We start from the raw sequence: 17,328 nt of genomic DNA on the forward strand, positions 1-17,328 counted from the left end.
TCAATAAAACTTGCTTCCACCTACACTTTTTTTTTTTTAGTATAGCTGTGTAACTCCCCCCACCCCCCAGCTTATTACAGATAAGAACCAAAGATGGACACCAGGGAACTGTTTTGCAACTTGGAACAAGGAAGGTAAACTGTGTGTGCTTTGTCTATGTTAATGGATCATTGGTCCCATCATATAAATTAGCAGCCAAGTCCACTATAATCATCCATTCAAAACTTTTATTTAATTATGTTATGGAATCAAACATGTTCATTTTAATGAAAGAAAAGGCAAGCAGCTAAATCAAGATGGAGTCCGGCATCTGCTATTCCATTACTGTTCAAAACCTGCAACAGATATACTGATTTAATTAATGGTGGGGAGATGAACACTGTAATCTTCTCTGACTTTAATAAATGCAACAGTGACTTGTGATATATATATATATATATATATATATATATATATATATATATTACGACAGCTTCTTTCGTTTTGCCCCTAGCAAGAACAATTACATTATATCAGATAAATAGCAAAACGTTCCTTCCTTAAAAAATAAGATATGTCATTTTGCTTTCTGCGGGATTATCTTGATGTGGGTAGTTGCAGGTGCTTTCCGAGGCAGAGTAATTGGCAACTTTGCTTTAACAAATATTTATCTTGCTGGCAGGGTTCTCAATTATGAATGAAAGCCTAGTTCAAAGGTATTGCTTGAAGTTGTAGTGCGAGAGGGGGTGGAATTCATACAAGGATGTGATTGGCATTGCAGACTCATGAACAAGAATGAAGCATTGTATTGTGTGATTCATAGCACTTTTACTACATCTCTCACGTTCGCTGCCAAGAAAATGTGGGCTTTTCTTAGGAAAGCGGTCAGATGCTAATGCTTTTTAATTGCATACGTGTCATTTTGGTCCTGATGCGGAGACATGACACCACTCATGCCTATTCCCGAGAAACACGCACGTCTCCCGTAGCAAAAAAAAAAAAAAGGATTTGCAGATGATACCAAGAGTTACAAAGCCACACACGCTATCAGTAACACACACTATCAGTAACTGTTACAATAGTAATGCATGCTGGAAAAATCATGCCCATTTTGCACCTGCTTTCAAAGAGAAGGGAAAGCCATATTTCATTAAAGTCAAACACAAGGAGGTGAACAAAAGAACAAAGCCTCATTGGTGAGTTATATCTTGCCCAAGAGTGTATGTGTGCTTGAATAGCAGCACTTCTGAGGATAACATCACCAGGGGTCAAATTCTAACTCAAGAGGAAAGTAGACCCAAGGGTGTAGTGTAGGGGGCAGTAGGACCATGGCCCCTTGTGCACAATTTTGAGGGGTGCGAACCAACCCCCCCCACATGCTGGTGACCCCAGCACAACTCTGCACAGTGCTCCTCTCCACGACCATTGGGGTGGGGGTGGGTGGGTTCCCAGCAAAGACCATGTTGTTTGGCCGGGCTCCCCTCTGCACAGCTGAACAGGAGGCGCAGTGTGGCCCTGATTGGCTCCAATGGGGAGGTTGCTCTGGTGGTGAGGGCTGGCGTAGCGGGTCTCATTCACCCTCACCTCCTGGTGTGTCCCCTCCACCCCAGGCACTAGCACCCATGCTACGCTGCTGGCGGGACACCCCCTCCCCCATCTGCATACATGGTGTAGTGGTTAAGAGCAGTGGACTCGTAATCTGGGGAACCGGGTTCGCGTCTCCGCTCCTCCACATGCAGCTGCTGGGTGACCTTGGGCCAGTCACACTTCTTTGAAGTCTCTCAGCCCCACTCACCTCACAGAGTGTTTGTTGTGGGGGAGGAAGGGAAAGGAGAATGTTAGCCACTTTGAGACTCCTTAAGGGGTGTGAAAGGCGGGATATCAAGTCCAAACTCTTCTTCTTCATCTATGTATCTATCTGCTTAATAATAATAATGTTATTATTTATACCCTGTCCATCTGGCTGGGTTTTTATTGTTTTGGAAGACGGACTTGCATGATACTGCAACTGTATAAACACATGTGGTTTAAAATATAGGGCTGCAGAATTATAGAATTGTAGAGTTGGAAGGAACAACAGGAGTCATCTAGTCCAACCCCCTGCAATGCAGGAATAATTTTTTTGCCCAACATGGATCTCGAACCCACAACCCTGAGATTAAGAATCTCATGTTCTAGTGAGGAGCCATCCCAATCAACTCACTTTTACTCCAAGCAGACCCATTGAAATCAGTAGCCGTGGCTGAGGCACATTCATTTCAACGAATGTAAAATTTACTTAATGTCTGAAAGGCAGGCAAATTATGATATGGTTTGAATCAGGGGTAGGCAAACCGGGGGCCGGATGCGGCCCAATTGCCTTCTAAATCTGGCCTGTGGTCATCTGGGAATCAGTGTGTTTTGACATGAGTAGAATGTGTCCTTTTCTTTAAAATGCACCTCTGGGTTATTTGTGGGGCATAGGAATTCGTTCATTTCCCCCCCAAAAATATAGTCCGGCCCCCCACATGGTCTGAGGGACGGTGAGACCGCCCCACGGCTGAGAAAGGTTGCAGACCCCTGGGTTACTTCACAAAAATCCTTTTGACGGGGCGCACGCTCTGCGTGAATGGCAGATCCTTCCCCCCCCGTCACACTACGCGTCCTTTGTTCAGTGAATGCAAAACAAATGTCTCCACCCTCTCCGTGAGGGTTTCCCAAGTTTCTTTTTTCATCCACTGAAGTTCTCTTCACCGGCCCCGCCAGCCGGGCATGTCCGCGCATGAGGAACAACCTGCGAGGACTACGCTTCCCAGCTTTCCCCGGGGCCGGGGGCGGGGATCGGCTCCGTAGGAGGCGGCTGCAGAAAGGGGGCTTTGTGCTGGGCTGCGCGCTCGTCTGTCTGTCTGGCTCGCTCGTCGTCGGCTGCTGCTGCTGTTCTGCCGTCCTGCGCTTTGTGGGCGCTGCGCTCGCTGCCGCGGTCGAGAGGCGCCGGCGGGGCTCCCGGAGCAGCGGACCTCTCCGCCGGAGGAGCCATGCTGCTTCCCTCAGGCGGGACCGCTCGGAGTGGAAACTGTGCAACATGCAGCAGCTGAGAGCCCGGCTGGCGGCTCGCGCCTCTCGGAGAAAAGGATTGCGCCGGGGAGGCGGAGAAGGCAGCAGGAGAGCATGAGGAGAGAAGACTAGGGAGAGAGAGAGAGACAGACAGATCCCGGCGGCTCGCCTTGCTGTAGCTCTGATTTATTTTATTTTTACCTCAGTTTTGTTGGGGGCGGCGGCGGCGGCGGCTTGGGTTGGGGAGGGGGTCCGCTCGCCGCTTTCCTTGGGGGTGGGCGGGGAAGGAATAACGGAGCGGCGGCGTCGTGGGAGCCGAGAGCCGGCGGCAGCGGCCTCGCCTGGCGTGGCCTGCCTGTGAGAGAGCGGCGGACGGAGCTCCCCCGGCCCCGTCGCCGTCGCCATGGGCAATGCGGGGAGCATGGACTCTCAGCAGACGGACTTCAGGGCGCACAGCGTGCCGCTCAAGCTGCCCATGCCCGAGCCCGCGGAACTGGAGGAGAGGTTCGCCGTCGTGCTGGTGAGTGTGGACGGAGCCCCTTCTTCTTCTTCTCCTCTGACCCCTTAATGGAGACAGAAAGAGATGTGGTGGTGGTGGTGGTGGTAGTAGTAGTAGAGGAGGGGGCTTTTCTCGACCCACCCCCTTCCTCGTCCTCCCTCCTCGTTAAAAGGGGACAAAAAAAAGGTGTGGAAATCCTCTATCCCGTGTGGAGATGGCTCAACTGCGCTTCTCTTCTCCACACGCACGCACAGCCCCCTCGAGGGGGGAAATGGGTCGCTCGGAGTTGGGCGGTGGGCGCCCAAGTGCCTGTGGAGCAGCTGATCCATTGTTTGGAAAGGGGGAGCGGGGCAAGGGGCGGCTCTGCGGGCGAGTGAGGGAGAGAGTGAGGGGGCGTGAAGCGGAGGAGGGAGGAGAAAGAAAGAAGTGAATGGGCTTCGCTGCCTCGCTCGCTCGCACGCCCGGCCTTCCCCGTTCCTCAAAGCGGCGAGCGATCGTTTTCCGCCTCTCCCCCCCCCCCTTGCTCCTTCCCCGGTGAAGGGGAAGATGCGACCCCCGGTCTGCTTTTGCAAACTCTGTGAGCCCGGAGAGAGCGAAAGTTATTGCGGTGCGGCAGGCGGCCATTCGCAGCTGCGAAGGTCCCCATCTCGTTTGCAAGGGGAGGTTGGGGAGAGGGAGAGAAGAAGTCGGGAAACCTGGAGAGGGGAAAAGGCCGTCCTTTCCCGGTAAAAGTTGGGGGAACCCGCACGTTTTGTTGCTGTGGGCTGCTTGTTTGGCTGTGAAATCGGAGAAAACATGTCGTTTCCCGCAGCTGGGGGGCTTTTGCAGCCGGATCTGATAAAATGCACTTTCGGTGGGAAGTGAAGTCCCATTGATTTCGGCTAATTTGATTCGCGAGGAAACGGACGCCAAGGTCGCAACTTTTACTTGAGCCAAGGGGTCGCTTTGGGGCGCTGGGAGCGATTAAGTCTTGGCCCGTCCTTTGCCTTTTATTTCTCTTAATGGTTTAATAGAAGCCGCTTCACGGCAGCTGAGTTTCCACGGCAAGTTGCAAACCTTTTCCGTGAGATGAAGAGGGTGCGCCCCCTCCTCTCTTTTGCTTCAGACTGGCTTTGGGACTTTTAATTCCACTTTATACACTGTAAAGGAGCTGGAGGGTGATCTTTTTCTCAGAATTATGAATTTGATGGTGCCAGGCAAACGTGTAGAATTCTGACCTTTACGTTATTATTATTATTTTAAACCTGTGTTTGGCATAATGGTTTCTAAGCCGCATTTCCCTTCCCTTAAGTGCTGAAGCAAAGCTTGGTTTTTCATACAGAAGCAATCAACTTTTCAGTGCTGGTTTCTGTCTCTGGATTTGACTTCGCAAAACAAAAATTCTGCAGGCTATGACCATGAATATTTAGCAATCCAGCTATCACTCAAAAGCGATTGTGCATACAGTGATTTAAAGGAGGAAGTGCTCATAGTCTTGAAGTAACCCTGAAAGTTCTCTTAAATTGCTTTGGGAGTAAGTTTGCACATTTTAAAGAAAGGATTTCTCCTTTCAAGCGCTGTGGAAGTTTGCAGAGGGTTCGGGAAGCACGTGCTTTGCTATCATCATCATCATCATCATTCTTGTTTCTTTACCTTTGGCATAATTTATGCTGGAACTCAGCCACTGTAGCAGTGACTTGGGTGTGTGAAATTTGAGTTCACATCCAGCCAGAAGCAATGATGTGGCTCAAAGGAAGCAGACAGGAGTACATTTTCTTTTTGTCTGTACTTGTACCACTCTTACTTTTGCAATTGCATCCTGCTAGATGGAGCCTTAAGTAATAAAACACTTTTTTTAAAAAAGGTGGCAATTAAACATGCAAGAGAAGTAATTATTTTTTTCAGGGGAAGCAGTGGTGAGATCATTTCAGTTATGTCAGATGCTTTGACCTGCTTGAAAAGTAATCTTCCCCCTTCAAACACACACTTTCCTACTACCTCTATCTGTTCTTGTACTAGAACAGGGGTCGGCAAGGCTTACCGGCCATGGAGATTGTCCGTGGGCTGGACCAGTGCAGTGTGATGCTGGAAATCGCATCTGCGCATGTCCGTGGCGCCGGAAATCACTTATGCGCATGCCCAGACCCCGAAAACCACGCCTGTGCAGAAGTGATTTTCGGCACCTGGGCATGTGCAGAAGCAATTTCCGGTATCTGAGCGGGCACAGATGTGATTTCTTCTGCCGCTTGGCGAGTTCCCGTGCCACACAGTGCTGTGCCGGTTTAGCAAAGTGTGTGGGGGACTTGTGGAGTGGGCAGCTCGGTTCGGGGGTGGCTCGTGGGCCGGTAAAATGGTCTTTGTGGGCCGGATCCGGCCCATGGGCCGCATGTTGCCGACCCTGTACCAGAAGATCATATAAGCCTTGATGCAGAGGTGGCTTCGCTTATTAATTCCCGAGTGCTGAAGAAAGTCATTGTGCTATGTGATCTAGAACGCTTTCCCACTTACACATCTCTCCAGCAGTGTAGTTTTTGCCTGCCTCATCAATGTCCTTGTGCTTGATTGTAGTGCCTTTGTAAAACTGGATTCATCCTGATACCATTCTTCCTTCTAATATAGTGAACTTGGGTGACTGAGCACTTGTTCATCATTAGGAAGTGACACAGGGCCACCCAAAAACAAAACTGATCTATTTCATACTCCCTAGGTATAAATAAAATATTATAAATTTAAAAAATGCTAATTTAATAATAATAATAATGATGATCACAACTGGCTGACATCGAAACTGTGAGCTTTCCGGAGGAATGCAATGCCGCTGAGAGTTGAAAACATCTGACGGCAGCCCTGTTTAGGGAAGTTTTTAATGTGTGACATTTTAATGTATTTTTAATCTTTGTTGGAAGCTGACCAGAGTGGCTGGGGAAACCCAGCCAGATGGGCGGGGTACAAATAAATTATTATTATTATTATTATTATTATTATTATTATTATTAAGCCTAGACTGAAAGGGTCTTAAGGAAAGACCTGGGCAAATTTACAATGTCAATTGTGGGCCACATTCACACCATTTAAAGTACTATGATACCGCTTTAAACAGCCATGCCCCCCCCCCGAATCTGGGAACTGTAGTTTAAGGGTGCTGAGAGTTGTTATGTCACCCCTGTTTTCCCCGGAGAGTTACAGTTCCTAGAATGGTTTCATGATCCTCTTTCCAGGGAACTCTGGGAGATGTAGCTCTGTGAGATGAATAGTCATCTTTGGACAACTTCTAAACAACATTTTGCAGGATTCTTTGGGAGAAGCAGTGGCTGTTTAAAGTGGTGTGTAGCTTCTTTAAAGGCAGGTGGGGCCAAACAGACAATCTAGTCTAGTATCCTCTTCTCACAGTGGCTATATAGACGCCTGTGGGAAGCCCACAGGCAGGAATTGAGTGCAAGAGTACTTTCCACACTTGCGTTCTCCTGCAACTAGTGTTCAGAGGCACACTGCCTCCACCTATGCAAGGAAAGGGAAAAGGACACATTTCTTCCTTTCCTGCTTGTAGAACTGCATCCTCCCTCTTGCTATATAGTTACAAAATGCCCAGCCCTCCAGCACTATGTAACACAGCAGAAGGAGGACTGGAGGAGGGTGTGGGGAGAAGTATCCTGTATCCATTTTCAACTTTTGGAAATACTGAGGACTTTAAAAAAAATGCAGTTTGACTTTGGATATCTGGGGCTGATTTAAGTGCAAGGGGAGCTGACCCCTACACTGGAATTACACCTGTTTTGGTAGAATGTAGGTAGAGATGTTTTCAAAGAGAAAACTCCAGGGAGTTAGTGGTAGGGCTCCAGTTGCTTTGAACAATACGAGATGAAGGTACTTATGGCTGAAAAAATTCCACAATACTGTTCACACATCATGGTGCAAACACACACATAGAGGTTGGCAAGAATGCAGTATTTATGGTGAGTGCAGAAATTCATCTCAATATAAAATCAGTAATGAATGCAGTGCTGAAACAATACAACTGTCTTTTCTGTGATGAAATTCATGGGGGAGGGCAGTGGATTCTCCAATTAAAGCTGATACCTGTTTTGATTATTTCTGATTAGACTCACTCAGATCATCACGCGAATAAGCCTGTTTGTGGAAGCACTGATACACCACAACAGTTCATCAGCTTCCTTCCCCCAGATTCATTTCTCTAACCCGCACCTCTCACAACCGCCTTGCTGATAACAGATAATCCTTCTTCATTCTACCTGGGGCATCTCCAGCGAGGTGATGCTACAGAATCTGTGCAAGTGATGATCGGCAGTAAGAACTGATCTATGCGCACACATTCCATAGCATTGCTGTCCTGTGCAAGAGACCTCCATGTTTGTGTCTTGGGACACATTGGTTTCACACGGTGCATATATCTAGAGCTAGGTCTTGTTGTTGAATAGAAGCATTGTGTAATCAGTCTGTGTGATTGGCCACTGTGCGAACAGGATCCTGGCCTTTGGTTTGATCCAGCACAAGGACTCTAGCCCACCTCTTGATCTGAGGGCTTCTGCTTGTCCTGTGCAACTCCTGCTCCATGTGGACATCTACAAACCAATACAGACAAACCAGTACAACATTTACATGTGTTGCATCCCAAGGAAATAGATTCACAGGGACTGGGGTGGTGGGGATAGGACAGAAGTTCAATGTGAAAGTCAAATTCCACTGTTGCCAGCTTGTTGGTTGGCCTGTTAACATGAATTAAGAAGTGCATTCCCTTGCTAAAATGGTTGGGTTGATCTGGATTTTCCCAGCAGAACTCTCCTTAGACAATGTCAGCTTTGTGGGTGAGCTTTAGAATGTTGAATAACCATGAAGCCATCCAGCAGCTTAATTCATTTGTGTTATGATTGAAATGTCAAAGCTCTGGTTGTGTTGGCAAGAAAGGCTGGAGGACCTAAAGTGAAAGCCAATGATAGTACTACCCCAGATTCACCAATCCAACTTGCGTTGATCTTTCGCTTTCCATATTTGTATCTCGGAGTGAGCATTAATGCACCCTTTTCCAAGAGATGTTGTCTGCATATTCCCCTGTTAATGACGCCTGTAAAATGCCTCTTTGTTTCAGGCTCATTTAAGATGTGTTTGAAGCCAGAAAGTAGCAGCAGCACAATCCTGCTTTCTTTTTATTGTTACAGAATTTCTAAGCAGCCAGTGGAAGATGCCAACTGCTTCAAAATCTTTATTTCATTTGACAAATGGGTGCAAATTGGTAGCTGAGGTCTATCCCAGTTCTGTTCTGTTCTTTTTGTTTTGTTCTTTTAAATTATTGAGTTATTTTTATTGTCAAATTCCAAATGTTTAATTTGGCCAGCTTTTGTACACTAGTTTTACTTTGATGAGCTCTTTTGATCTGGTTATTTTATCCTCTTAGCCATATTAAGACTTCTTTTTAATATGTTTTGATATTGGGCGTCTGCGTATTGTCATCCTCAAGAGTGGCTATTAAACCAAGGAGTGCATGTGGGACTTCATTTCAGCCAGATTTCATGAGGGAAATCTCCGGAACATGTCTTCACCCCTAGATCATGGAAAGTCATATCAAGAAGAGAATCTGCAGAGTGCTATTTCATCACCACCAAATGTCCTCAGCTAGCTCCAGGCATCTAGAACAAGAGCTTCTATTTCAGAGAGTGTGCCTTCCAGGCATGTGTGAGCCTCTAAACCTGACATATCCTTTTAGAAATTAATCACTGAATACAGCAGACCTGTTCATGCATTTGGACAAATGCATGTAGATGTGTGGTGGGGAGAGGCACACATGTGAGCCCCCTTCCCAGTGTCACTTTCGTGTCAGGTCCTCTTATGATCCTTGCATGTTGAGTGAGATGGTCTGAAGGAAGAGAATGGGGGTTAACCAGAATTCTTAAGCCAAATGGGGAGGCATCTAGGCGTGTTCTCCCCAACTGGGTGCAGGAAAGGAGGCTGTACATGCTGGTCTGTTAGGGCAAATGGGGCACTGCTACATTAACCTTGGTCTCCCCTCAATCAGCCCCTCTCTGCCCATCTTCTAGACTAACAACGAATCCAGGGGGTGGCACTGCATGCCAGCGTCCCCTTCCTAAGACTCAGTGTTGCCCTTATAGAACTCTGCAGGGAGGAGAAGTATGGGGGTGAAACTAGTATTAGGTGGCTTTGCCTGTCATTGACTTTGGCTTCACCTCCTGTCGGTCTCCCTGCCATCCTCCCTACCAGTCCCAATGGGCAGCAGCCACCCCTGCATGCTGGGATGTTGGGGGCAGGGTTATGTCTTCCGTTCCTTTCTGCTCACCACTTTAATCTCACATGTGTTCATCCCAAATGAAGTTTTAGGTTTTGAGATCCTGGATGCCTGAATAGGGCTGATACACCTAAGGAATGTGCAATGAGATATGTTTAGTCTGCATATGGGTTGAGCAAAGTCTTGGCCAGACTTTATCTCATTGAAATCGGCGAGGTCTGTACACTTAACAGTGTGGTTTGTCCTCGTAGATTACAACATGTCCTGTGCGTCAGAAATAAATATACGAAAAGTGGTGGCTCTGCATCAGGCATGTGTTACATGCAACCCATAAAGTTAAGTAATGCCCACCAACCGTACAGGTTGGAGGGTCACAATTTTGCCTTCCTTTCTGAGACATTAGGCACAATCAGCGATACATTGAAGAACGCTGTTAAGCATGTGAGCCACATTGATTTCAGTATACAATGTTTTAACTAAGGACCGTTTAGACTTCCAGTTTTCTATACTTGAGTGTTAAAACTATGAAGCAGGCATGGTTATGGTGTGTGTGTGTGGAAACACCCAGTTCATGCATGCTGTCAAAGGTCTGGATGCATGCCCTTCCATGCATAATACTGCAAATTGCACATGGGCAATTCTCAACCATATGTGCAGCCAGAATCCCCAAGCATCATAGGACATTCTGTGGTTTTGTGTACTGTGTATCCTCCACCCTCTGTTTACGTTTTCAAGCTGAGAGTTGGAGGAAAAGGAATGTCTGAATTAGCCCTCACTTTCTCTGGTGTGTGTGCACAAAGAAAGTTATGTCTCGGTCCCCAAATGATAAAGCTTGTAGCCATCTTGTACTAAGTCAGACCATTGGTTTATCTTGCTCTGAACTGTCCCCACTGACTTGTAGCAGCTCTGCAGGCTTTTTCAGGCATCAGTCTCTCCCAGCCATACTTGGAGATGTCATGGATTGAGTATGGACTTTTTGAGTGCCAAGCATCATCCCCTTCCAATGAGACACGAGCCCTTCCCCAAAGGAGGAAAGAGTGAAGCTGCAGTGCTTCCAGCAGGATGGTCTTTTTTCTGAGTCTTTGATAGCATTTCATGTTTATGGAGGACACATGGTCAGAAGCAGATCTGCTATGGTGGAGGCTTCAGAAGGGATTGCTTCCTGATGAGCTGCCGCTGACATGATTTGATCATTGGCTCATGTTTTTGTGGTCATTCTAACACGAAACATCCCTTTACCCTTTAGCTGTGTGCAAATGATTTAACTGTGTGTGTGGTTTAAGAGTATGTAGAACAGCACGTTTTTATTGTTATTTTGTAGTTTATGATGTGTGCGTCCACCACTTACCAACCCCCCCCCCAACTAGGATGGTAAAACTCATGTTGTGCTTAGCTTCAGAAAGGAGCAGCAGGAAACAAGTTAGCTGATGGTTAAAAAGGAAAGTGGGATCTACAGCCTCCCCATATTGGCCTATGGGTATTTTTTTTACCCATTTCATCTTCTGCTCTCTTTCCGTCTGGGCAACATGTTCAGGGGAGCCACAAGGCAGCCCCCTGTTTGCTTGTAGGCTGCTCCATTGCCTCCTTTCCAACAGTTTACACCATCATGGCGGTTGTTGATATGGTGTGTTAGGAAGAGGGACTGCTTTACTCCAGGGAGTTGGGTTCAAAACCTGCACCTTCACACACGAATGCTTTAGTTCTCAGTAGGATTCAGGCTAGGGAAGAAGTGATAACCCAGGAAACTTGATCTGTGGCCTAAGCCCAATTTGGGACGGTGTGTGTGTGCCTAAGACAGCAGTTCTCAACCTGTGGGTCCCAGATGTTGTTGGACTACAACTCCCATCATCCCTGAGTTCTGACCTTGCTAGCTAGGGGTGATGGGAGTTGTAGTTCAACAACATCTGGGGACCCACAGGTTGAGAAAGGCTGGCCTAAGACTAAATCTTCCTTCCATCTCCCACAGTGTGCTGTCCCAGGTGCTGATGTTGAACTACCGCTTGCTATTGCCAACCTACCACAATTGCAAGCCATCAACTGCATCTGCTGGTGTTCCATAGCCTTGCCACAGTAGCTTCAGGAAACAGGAGAGCAACAGACCATAGAACAACAGACCATAGAATTGTAGAGTTGAAAGGGGGAGGGTCACAAGAGTCATTTTGTCCAACCCCCTGCCATGCAGGAATCTTTCTCCCAATGTGGGGCTTAAACCCATAACCCTTAAAACCTCATGCTCTACCAACTGAGCTATCCATTAAGGCCATATGTGCCACCTGGTTTGTTTCCTGACCTGTTCCTGGACTGTCCTTCCTCTAGAGCAGGATAGGGGTGGGGGGAAGCTGTTGGACTTACATTCCCACCAGCCCCAGGCAGTATCGCCAATAGTCAGGGTGATGGGAGTTGTACCCCAGTGACATCCAGAGTGTCACAGGCCCCCCACCCCTGATTTACAAGAACAGTTGGACTTGGCCTCCTGCCTGCCCTACAAACCCCAGCTTGGCTCAGCACCTCTGCTTCTTGGTTATCTGCAAGCCTTGCTAGCTTATGGGACCTGGCCCTGCCTGCAATGGTCTTCTGAATCCACAAGTCATATCAGTTCCATCCATTGAGGTGAGCCCCTCATGCTAAGGAGATCCAAAGAAAACAACACACGCACGGCCTTTTGACTTCCAACAGTATTTTCTAATTTATTTTAGGAAAATGAAACAGTCCTAATTTCTCTAGACAGTGCTCTAAACTTCACACCTTGCATCAATAAGCTTCTTACCCTAATTCTCATGGACATTTTTAGGGATAACCAATATGGTGTTTCCCCCTGCCCCCATTGTTGGGACTCCAGTTTCCATCATCCCTGACTCATACACCATGCTTGATAAGAGCCATAGTTCAACAACCTGCATAGCTCATTTGGTTAGAGTGTGGTGCTGATAATGCCAAGGCTGCAGGTTCAAACCCCGTATGAGGCAGCTGCATATTCTTGCATTGCAGGGCTAGATGATCCTCAGGAGACATCCTTCCAACTCTTACAATTCTATGATTCTATCATCAAACATCCAGAAGGCACCACATGGTCTATTTCTGATTTTTACAGCACCTGAAATAAAAACTGCAGAACTTTGTGTTTGCTTGTGGACCACAGCTGTAAAATGACTTGGTAATATATGCATGGAGCACCAAAATAATGTTCAAATACATAGGATGTTGTGTGTGTGTATATGAATATTTTGGTAGCATATTTCAATACCAGATAATTGGCTTAATTTATTGGGACTTTACTGATGAAGGTATGAACCCATTCTGTCAAGCTGCATGTGTCATTTGCTTCTGCCTTCAGTAAGCTCGCAATAGCCTAGAAGAAAGTAATACGCTAGATTTTTTTATAAAAAGACCCCGATGCAAAGGATGACTTTATGATGCCAATGCTAGGAAAGATTAATCCGTACGTCACAAAATCATTTCTTTTGGAATATATGTGTTTTGGCAGAACCCTGGAATAAAACTACAGCCTTCTGATTTTGAGGACCAGTTATTTCATTCAGATACTGCAGCTCAGGCTGAACCACAAGGGCCTAAGCGTGGGAAAGACATATTTCATTAATAGGTAGAATTATAACTGGGGTATATATGTGTTCCTGGTGGTCGGAAGGGAAAGAATGAAACAGACCTTTCGTTCTCCTGTGATTCCAATCAAATTGGAAGCCCTCCTGTTCTTTATTTAGTTATTTTTAATTGAGGTATTATTCTGCACCTTCCATTTTGATGTAAAATTTGACTTTACATTGTAGGACTTTAGAAGCTAAAGCAATTTCCCGCAAAATACTGTGTCCTGTTGAGGAAAGGCTTGCAGGTAGTTCTCGCACATCAGGTGATATTCAGAGCAGATTAGCTGAAGTATCTCTGCTCCAAATATAAGTAACCATCCATGTCACCCACTGAAATTAAAAACACGCTGGAATTATTTTTTAATTTGTATTTGTTGATGCACACTTATTTAACTTGGAACCATTGAAAGCTATTTGTGCATCCTTTCCCCCCCATCATGTGAAATCCTGAATTAGTACCCTGAAATAAATTTTATATTTCAAGAACAGCAAAACGTACAAGCTGGATTTTTTTAAATGAACATATGCCATTCTGCATCAACGCTGTTAATATTTAACACTACTTAAATTGTTTTACTATACTTTGAAGGCTCTACATCCTTTGAGAAGCCATGTGGTTAATTCATAACCTTTTAAACTTTATGACTTTACATGCTTTATAATTTATTGTAGTCCTTTAAAACTGTAAGCTACCTTGGGCAGCTTGGCAGAAAGGTGGTGGATAAAGGTAATAAAGAAATAAATGCACGTTTAATTTTTTTAAAATGAAGTACCGGCATGTGTTTGAATCCATTCTGTCTGTTACGTTTTAGGTCAAGAAGTTGAGAAAAATATTGTGGGTTGTGTTTAGCTCTAGTCTAGTGAATCTTCAAAGACGGTAGTTTCTGTATCCTTCGTTCTCCTTTAGAATGAGGATATAAATTGATTAATAAATACATAAATAAATAAACAAACAAACACAGCCACCCAGATTTTCCATCCATGAGGACTAGAAACAAATCTGATTTTAAAATGAATGGCATAATTCTCAGGTTTCTCCTGCTGAGGGCCAACCTACACATTATCCTAACTGCATAGCATGCAGATGTGCTTCCTGACTTCCTTTCAGGCATGTCCAAAGTCCGTTTTGGGGGCCTAATCCAGCCCCTGTGGCAGTTTATTTCCTGGGGTAAAATCCTTAAAAAAGGTCAACTTTGGTTGGCCCTTTGGTCAGTCCCCATGGCCCTTCACTTAGAATCATAGAGTTGGAATAGACCACAAGGGCCATCGAGTCCAACCCCCTGCCAAGCAAGAAACACCATCAGAGCACTCCTGACATATGGTTGTCAAGCCTCTGCTTAAAGACCTCCAAAGACCTTCTGGCCCTCTTTGAAAAAAAAATTGGGCAGCACTGGAACTTCTAAAGGGTGCCCAGGGAGGTGGGGGAATCCGATTTCTTTCTTTCTTTTTGGAGGGGTTCACAACACACAGGATGGAGAAGTTTATATTTTCCCTTCTCAGCTGTAACCTCTCTGAAAAAGGCCATTCCTGCTCTGGCTACAGTTGTGGTGTGTGGGTGCCTTCTTTGGTAGCGTTTTGTGGGTGAGGGTGAATTTTCTTTTTTTTATTTTGGAAGAGCTGATATCCATCGGACGTTAAAGGAAATTTGGAGGCGAAGCTGCACGCTTCATAGTAAAATCAGGCTTGGCCTCAACCATCTTTGTTTTTGTTTTTTCATTCAGAATTTTCTCACTCCTCCAGTTCTGCTAGTGGCTACAATCTGTTACCATTCAATAACAAAAACTGCTGGGGCGGATTGAGTTTCCTTATTACTGTAGGCACAAATGTTCATCGCTGTTTCTCCCCCTCCCTCACCTTTTTAAAAAAGTGGTTTACGTATGCAGTTTGCTAACCCATCCAAATGTTTTAATGATCACTATTTGCAAGTAGGATTTTTTTTTTGGGGGGGTGAGACTGTATTGCAGAGGGAGCTATATGCAAGTTTAGCAGCTGATCTGTGCTTGTTATTGCGACAGCTAGGTAGAAGTTAATAGGTCCATAGCAGAGCATGCATGGTGGCCCCAGGTTCCAGTCCATAGCAGCTAAGTGATGTTGGGGGACAGAGATGCATTGCAACCAGACCATATTGACTGCAGTGGGATGGAGGCTGCCTTTGTCCCAAAGACCTGCAAATAAGGCAAATTGCTGTCCGTTCTCATTTCTACATTGAGAAGAGGTCCATTGGTGCTTGCTTCAAATCAAGGCACAATTGCTTCAAAACAGAAGATGCACCATTTCATGTGATTAAATTGAATTGCATTTGATTTTTCATTACTGTCAGGATAATACTGTACATATGTTTCCAGTTTTTCTTCTCCTTGTTCTAGCGATGACATTTTTTGACCTACCTTTGCAGCTAATATAAGGTAGGATGGAGTTCTCTGTAGTAGATGAGTCTTTCCTCTCTCTCCACCCCCCATTCCTTGTTGTTGTTTTTGCCCAAGCATGCTGAAGGAGGTATTCCTAATTCCTGAACTATTTGCACTTTCTCCCTTGACACTGGCTTTCTGCTTCCCTCAGCCAGCACTGCACAGTGCAAACTTTACACCAGTGGAGGTGCTTTCAAGTGGTAAAGGGGGAGGCACAGTCAAGAAAATTGCTTCCAATTTGTAGGAGAATCTCCACTTAGGCTGCAACCCCAGCACAAATTGATGTTAAAAGTTAATAATGCTGTTTGGGTTGGATTTATGGTCATTTACACAATGAAGCCGGTCAATAAGTACCCACAGGCTCTCTTTTGAGTTGCCTAGTGCTTGGGGATAATTGTTCATTACCGACAACACATTTGTAACTAAATCTTGGGTACTTTGAGATGCGATGGTGGTAGGAACTAACCTGTGTCCTGAGTATAAAATGGCATTGGGGAGTGTGTGAAATGAAATCTTCTCCCCACATTTATTTTTATCAATAAAAATGGGGACATATCCTTTCTTGTTCTTTCTCTTTGCATGTTTCTCCCCTACCACTGAGAAGCCTTGGCAGGTCATCCAAATTAACTCTCTTGTGTGCATAGTTAATAAAATTATTGGAACTGAGCAGCTGTGCCCACACCACTTTGATTATCCTTTCACAGTAGCCTTTCACAACCTGGTGTCCACCTTATGTTGTTGAACCCCAATGCCCATAATCCCTGGCCACTGGCCGTGCTCCCTAGTTGGTTGAGATGGGAGTTGGAGTCCAGCAACATCTGGAGAACAGCAGCTTCAGGAGGGCTCTTTTAAAGCGTTTTAGTAAGGGTAGGCCCAGTGAAACTGAAGGAGCAGAAGTATTGGACACACATGTAGGCATTCGGCTCAAGATCAAAGAAGGGTGTCAAACGCACAAGAAGAAAACCTTGATCTCCTGAGTCTCCTCTGTCAGTTACAACATTCTTGAATGGAAATATGGAATGTTCTGTGGTCTAGCATCATACCATTTAGTAGAGATAATGCTAAGCTGGGTGGACCCACTGGTCTGATAACAGCATAAGACAGTCATCTCTTCCTAGCTTGCCGGTTGTTTGCACGCTCCGTTTCAGACAAGGGGTCTAAGTGGGCTGCAAGGGGTGTGATCACATTGTTGCTCCACCTGTCCAGGTCTGAGCACAATTCTGAAGGAGGTAGATGCCTAGAAACTAATTATCAGAAGTGGTGTCTGTATCTCTTGCACCTTTGGAGCTGTTGTTAGTGAGGCTCTGCCAATAAAGAATTAAACTTCCCATCACTTGTCCTCATTGGGGCTGGATGTGCTTGGGACAGTATGTTTTGTGGTTCAGAACATACACATGGCTTTCCACCTTGCGCATGTTAAAGGTTGAACTGAAATTTTTGTAAAAATATACTCATTAGCCACATGTCCCTTAACATCTTTTTCTAAATAGATCCTGTACAACGGTTGCTGATTATACAGTTGGACATTTTAAGGTAAAAACAAAGCAAAGCTAAAGTTAAATAATTAAGGCT

The 17,328-nt window shown here is 45.6% G+C and overlaps 1 protein-coding gene across 7 annotated transcripts in view; it reads left to right on the plus strand.

The window, feature by feature from the left end:
- Positions 1 to 2,842: 2,842 nt before the first annotated feature.
- The window catches only part of FMNL2 (formin like 2), a 187,877-nt gene continuing 173,391 nt past the window's right edge, over positions 2,843 to 17,328 (plus strand). For 4 of the 7 annotated variants that reach the window (XM_082197879.1, XM_082197883.1, XM_082197878.1 and 1 more), the window contains exon 1: positions 2,844 to 3,532. In XM_082197879.1, coding sequence (XP_082054005.1) covers positions 3,416 to 3,532 — 117 coding nt within the window. In that variant the 5' untranslated portion in view covers positions 2,844 to 3,415. Of the gene's footprint in view, positions 3,533 to 17,328 lie in introns of all 7 variants that reach the window. The other 3 variants (XM_082197881.1, XM_082197877.1, XM_082197882.1) reach the window with 2 other exon arrangements.

The sequence above is a fragment of the Podarcis vaucheri genome (genome assembly GCF_965113315.1).
Source record: "Podarcis vaucheri genome assembly, chromosome: 1".
Lineage (NCBI taxonomy): Eukaryota > Metazoa > Chordata > Lepidosauria > Squamata > Lacertidae > Podarcis > Podarcis vaucheri.